Raw genomic sequence first — 6,000 nt, forward strand, 5'->3', positions numbered from 1 at the left:
GGGCCACAGTGGGCAGAGGAAGAAGAGGATGGCACCCATGAGATGTTGATCAGAGAGGGGAGAGGGGAGCATATTCATGGGGCACAAGGACAGGCATGGAGCTGTGCCTTGGCACTACAGGCAGTCTGGGGCTCCCTTTGCCCTGTATTTTCCCCTGCAGACTCCAGCTTTGGAGAGAGCAGCCATACTCCTTCCCTTGCCCTCAAAGGGCTGGGAATGCAGAGTGGGAGGAAGGAGCTGTACCATCACCCTGCAGCTGGACACCAGCTGGCCCCACCGGTGCCACAAAATCAGGGTCATGTTGGTGCCAGAGAGCCCTGAGGACATCTTGAGGGAGAAGGCACCCACAGACTGTTTTTTCCCCACTCCATCCCATGCAAACCTCTCCCATCTCCATGGGTCTCACCCCAGATAGGAGCACCTCTCAGGGCACCCATCCAGCACTGTGCCCCAAAACAGCCCGGGGTGCCTGACACCCCCAATACCAGCCCCTGTGGGTTCACCCCACTGGGCTGGGATGTTTTTGGGAATTGCTGGCATATCTCTGGCATAGAAATCAACTGTCCCCACATCAGAAGGGATGCCTTGGCCAGCCCTAGTGCTGAGCACAGTGCGTGCAATGCATCCAGGGCACAGCATGGCCACTGCCACCATGTCCCTGGAGCAGTGCTGTCGATATAACCAGCCTTTGCATCCCAGTGGGATGAGCCCAGAGAGTCAGGGACCCCTTCATTACTCCTGCCCCACTCCCCACCACAGAATGAGTGTCATGTGGATGCTGGTGGTGAAGAAAGCTGGTCCCAGTCCTTCTGTGTCTCCGCACTCTTCAGCAGAGGGACACTGCGTGGGTGGTGGCCTGGCCCCTCTCCATCTCCTCCAGCTCGTACTCCTCGGCGTCAGAGAGGGGCAGCCCGCTGGTGCCGGGCATGGGCTCGCACTCGGTGCTGCGGGTGGTGGTGCGGGTGACGCTGGGCGAGTATTTCCGTGACCACGGCGGGCGGTGGCCGGGGCGGCACATCACCTCCTTGAACATCTCCCGGAAGCGGGTGGACATCAGGTTGTAGAGGATGGGGTTGGCAGCCGAGCTCAGGTAGAAGAAGACACCTGAGATGATGTGGACATACTGGAACATGTGGAGCATGTTGCTGGTCCAGGTGGAGACAAAGCTCCAGACGAGGCGGTCGGTGTGGAAGGGAGCCCAGCAGATCCCGAACACCACCACCAGCACGACTGTGGGGAGATGAGGAGCCAGTGTTACTGGGGGGATGGGGTTTACCAGAGACCTCTAGTCCATGGCCAAGCACCTCCCCATTTCAGCTTTGGCCATAGCAAAGAACAACTGAAAATGCAAGACAGAGAGAAAGACAGAGAGTGGAAAGGTCCATCCAGTGCCTTTTGGACTTGTCATGGAGGGATTTGGAAGTCTGGACAGGATCTCCCTCCTACCATCTCCTGCCAGGGCTGCTCTAGGGCTTCCTGTGCCACATTATCTCCATTTCTCATTGGCAGGCAGCAGCCCTACCACAGCCCTGGGGCCATGCAGCGCAGTTGGGGGACTCTCCTATTGGCATTCAGCCCCCAGGAACCTGCCACCTTCACCAGCAAAGTCCAAGGAGCAAGAGCTATTTGCGACCTTTCCTTGTACTCTGGTTTTTTTTGTTTTTTTTTTTTAATAACACAGCTCTGCTGATGGAAAGCAAAGGGGGTAATGTATAGGTAGTCCTGGGGTCCCCTGCTCTGCTGTACCTGTGCCACGATGCACCTCTGTGGCATGCAGGGACAGGTCCCCCTTTGTCCCCCTCCCAGCCCTGGTGCCAGGGGAAGCAGAGTTACCACTTGTCTGGGACGTGGTGGGGAAGCAGCTCTGGCCCTGTTGTTGGACTGGGCTGGGCAACCTGCCATTGCTGTGCCATCACGGGACTGGGAGCATGCAGAGGTCAGCATGCTGGGGAGAGACAGCTACCCATGAGCATCCAGCTCCCACTGCTGGAAGGGGGCCAGAGGCTGTGGGGAGGAGATCAAGAGCACAGAGCAGGGGAACAGAGGATGCTCCAGTTCAGCCTTGGGTCATTGCCCCAGTACAGTCACAGAGGCTGTGGGGCTGGACAAAAATGGTCCCCCTCTGGGAAATCCCATCATTGCCACCAGCATGTGAGGTCTGGGCTGGGGGAAGGGGAGCAGGTTCTCCCAGTCCAACCCAACTCCTTTCCCTTTCTCACCCAGCACTTTCCTTGAGGAGGGGAGGTCTCATGGCTGGGAAGGAGCTGTCATGAGCAATCCTCGTGCTGTACTGGAACAACCAGATCTGCCTTTGCCCTGACACCCCATAAGCCAGAGCCACAGCCTTCCTCTAGGATGACCCAGCCTCAGTGCTCTGGACTGTCCATGCCTCAGTTTCCCCCCAGCACCCTCACAACACAGCCTTGGGAGATACTCCCTGGCTCTGCCATCCCCAGCATTGACTCACACAGCATCTTTGTGACCTGCCTCCTCTTGACTTTCTTCTGCCCCTGGCTCTTGTGGCAGTTGCGGCTACTGCTGGTCTTGGCTCCCAAGGCTTCCAGCATCTTTTCTTTCTTGAGCTGCAGGCCGATAAGAAGGTAGAGGACACTGATGGTCCCCATGGGCAGGAAAAAGAAGATGATGGTGGTGATCTGGATGATGAGGTTGTAGGTCAAGCGTGGCTTCACCAGGGTGCAGATCTCTGAATCGGGCACCCGCCCCCGGCCTGGCACATAGAGAGGCTGCAGCCCATGGAGGCTGGTGTTGGGAATGGAGCAGATGACTGACAAGACCCAGATGGTGACAATGACCTTCTTGGCGTGGTTCCTGGTCACCACGTACTTGGCTTTGAGCGGGTGCACCACAGCGATGTAGCGCTCCACGCTCAGGGCTGTGACGTTGAGGATGGAGGCAAAGCAAACGGCCTCAAAGAGCAGTGTCTTGAAATAGCAGCCGCTGGCACCCAGCAGGAAGGGGTAGTTGCTCCACATGTCGTACAGCTCCAGCGGCATCCCCAGCAGCAGCACCAGCAGGTCAGACACGGCCAGGCTGAACAGGTAGTAGTTGGTGGGTGTTCTCATGAACCGGTGCCGGAGGATGACAATGCAGGTGAGTGTGTTGCCCACAGCCCCCACCGAGAAGATCAGCAGGTAGATGACACACACTGGGACAAAGAAGCTGGACCGTCGAGGCCCCAGGTACTTATCCCGCAGCTGCTCCTCCGTCAGGTTGGCATCCTTGGGGTCAAACAAGGTCTCTGCATGAGTCCTGTTGCTGAGATCAGGACTGATGGGCTCCACAGGAAAGTCTTGCTGGGACAGAGGGAACTCGGGACTGGAGCAGTTGACATAAGGATTCATGGCTGCCAAGAGACAGGGAGGTTTGCGGGATCCTTTCCCAACCCCTTTGCTAACCCTGCTCCCTCTGTCCCCCTCCCCACTGGTATCACGGTGCTGCTGATCACCATTGCTCTGCACCCTTGTGCCCATCCTACCCCAACCACAGCCTTTCCTTTGGCAAAAATCTCAGAGGAAAGTCTCCACCTAACCTCCCTCCAGGCTTCCCAAGTGCTTCTTGCCCAATTTCCCATCTACAAACAACCCTGGCAACTCCCCAGCCCACCTTAGCCCCTTCACCCCATCATCAGGGAAATGTCAGCAGGGCTCTGGAAGCAGAGCAGGACACAGCCCAAAAAGCCAACCCCAAAAATCACTCACAGCTCCAATTCTACCAGCTGTGCAGAGGGACTGGCAAGGCAACCATAAAACAGCTGAGGGAAAATTGATTTTCCAACATGAGAAGGACTTACGGCTTGTTGAGAAGTTCCAGTTGAAGGCTGAGGTCCCACCACCCCTGCGCCGGACAGGGTCAGGCTGGGGAGGGAGTGTGGGAGGGGATGGAGACTTCACTGCCTTAAGAGGCAGGCTAACGAAATCTTGCGGCTGCTCTCCCCTCGGCTCAGCTCGGGGAAGCCGCCTGCCCTTATTCACCTTCTCCCTCTTGTTCTCTGTGAGCTGAGAGTCTGGTGGGTGAGCCGGGGGCTTCCTTTCCCACCGCTGGCTGGGCAAATCCCGGTGCTGAGACCTCTATTCCTGGCAGGGGTTGGCTCCTCATCTGCAACGTAGCACTGCCGAAAAGATGCTCCTCAGAGAGAGAGGAAATAACGTTAAAGTAATAAACCCCATTGACTCCGAGAGTCCCAGGGGAGGGCGGCGCAGGCAGGCGTCTCCAGCCCCGCCAGGAGCCTTCGCAACGCCGGCATTTGTCATTTGCATGGCCTCGGTGGTGAGTAAAGCATCGATCAGCCCCGCTGCCGCCCTGGCACTGCCGGGCGCGGGGGCCTGTGCAGAACCCAGTTGTCCGGGCTCATCTCAGGGACATGCAGATGGACCCTGCGGCTTCTTGGCGTGTCCCCACTTCCAGATGTGCAACCCCTGGGTCACTCGAATCACTCCCCCGTGGAGCAGGTGGCTCCAGCCGGCTCCTGTCACACTTCAGTGCGAGGAAGTTGCTGCGCTCGCAGCATCGCCCCTTGCTCCGCGTCCGGCTCGAGCAGCTCCCTCTCCGTTCCCAGTTCTGTCTGCGCTCCAGCCTGTCCTCCGTGCGGGCACCCCGTCCTTTGGCAGCCTCCGGCCGCAAGGAGCACTCCCGCTTTGCCGTCCCGCAGCCCCCCGCACACACTCGCACAGATACTCGCACACAGAGGTACTCACGCGTTCCTGAGCCCCACGGGCGCGTGTCGAGGATGCGTGTCCCTGCTCCACCCGCGGCTCCTCTCTCCTCCACGTGCTGCACCTGCCCGAGACCCTCCTGGAGCCGGCGGAGCCCACGGGCTCCCGCTCCCTTTGAGGCGGCGAAGGGCTGTCGGCTGCGGGGCGGGGGCTCCCCGGCCCCGGGCTCTCCAGCCCGCCCCGACCCCCCGGAGGTGGGGAGGAGGCGGCGGGTGAGTAAGAGGGGGGTGGGTAAGTGAGGAGGCGGCTGCGAATCGCTCCGCCGCTCCGTGCGACGGCTGCGGGCACTGCCACCCCGCGGGACGGGACGGGCAGGTGCCCGTGTGCACAGGGACACGCATCGGTCTCTTCATCCTCTCTGAGGGTGGCAGGGCGCAGGTGGACCCGGTTCCTCCTGAGGATGACACCTTGAAGGGCTTTGGCATCCCGGGACCCTCCTCATTCAGCATATCCCGGCACCATCCCACTCTGCACAGAGGCTGAACTGGAGCTGAAAGAGCCTCCGGTGGGGCTGGATTCGAGCAGGCAGTGTAGGGATCTTGGAGAGGGAGTGTGGAGAGACTTACCAGGAGAGACCTTTGCTCCCCACTCCCACTCAGGCTGAGCCCCAGCACAGCTCACTGCACTGCTGAGCCTGGCGCCTGCAGCCAGGATGTGAGGAGCTACCTGGATCCTGTGGCCTCCAGCATCAGGACACTGCCCCTGGGGTGCTGCACTCCCAAATCCTCCTCCTGATGCCAGAGTGCACAGCAGATGGGAGCAGCACCACTCACCCCTCGATGCTTTTGGTCAAAGAAATTTCAGAGCAGGTGAGGGATGACAGGGCAAGACCATCAAAGCCCTGGTCTGGCTTGGTAGCCTTAAGCTGGCCCTACCTCTGCTCACAGCAGCAAACAGGCATCAAGCAGAGGGACCTGGCAGAGCAAACACACTGAGGGCTGGAATTGTCTGGGGCTGCCCTGAGACATGACTTTCCTCGGAAAATCATCTTTTTCCCCAGAGGAAAGGAATTGCTGAAGCCAAAGGGCTGGAGGGTAAATGAGTGTAAACAAGACATTACTCAAGGGAAGAAATCAACAAGCTGGAAATAGTGTCTGAAATGGTGAGGGAGAGGGAGAAGAGTTGCTGCCTGCTCCTATGGAAGCAATGAAGGAAATGAAACTTCACCCCCTTTAGGGAAATGGAGACACAGTCAAACAGGGGTTTATGGCACAGTGCTGGTGACAGCTGGGACAGAACACAGGGACAGCAGCCAGATGATGCTGGC

General features: G+C 58.9%; 1 protein-coding gene across 1 annotated transcript; it reads right to left on the reverse strand.

Annotated features, from left to right (window-relative positions):
- Positions 1 to 826: 826 nt before the first annotated feature.
- On the reverse strand, positions 827 to 3,970 carry NMUR1 (neuromedin U receptor 1). The gene is made up of 3 exons (XM_027647653.1): positions 3,812 to 3,970; positions 2,468 to 3,364; positions 827 to 1,230 (listed from the first exon to the last, which is right to left on the reverse strand). The coding sequence occupies exons 2-3, from the start codon at positions 3,360 to 3,362 to the stop codon at positions 827 to 829; spliced, it is 1,299 nt and encodes a 432-aa protein (XP_027503454.1). The 5' UTR covers positions 3,363 to 3,364; positions 3,812 to 3,970.
- Between the last annotated feature and the right edge of the window lie 2,030 nt (positions 3,971 to 6,000).

Source organism: Corapipo altera, unplaced genomic scaffold (assembly GCF_003945725.1).
Source record: "Corapipo altera isolate COAL_440 unplaced genomic scaffold, ASM394572v1 113, whole genome shotgun sequence".
Lineage (NCBI taxonomy): Eukaryota > Metazoa > Chordata > Aves > Passeriformes > Pipridae > Corapipo > Corapipo altera.

Excerpts from the sequence above, each read along its gene's own strand:
- NMUR1 (XM_027647653.1), bottom strand. The coding sequence starts at position 3,362 with ATGAATCCTTATGTCAACTGCTCCAGTCCCGAGTTCCCTCTGTCCCAG. Across the intron at positions 1,231-2,467 it reads GCAGGTCACAAAGATGCTGT|TCGTGCTGGTGGTGGTGTTC; the intron begins GTGAGTCAATGC and ends ATCTCCCCACAG.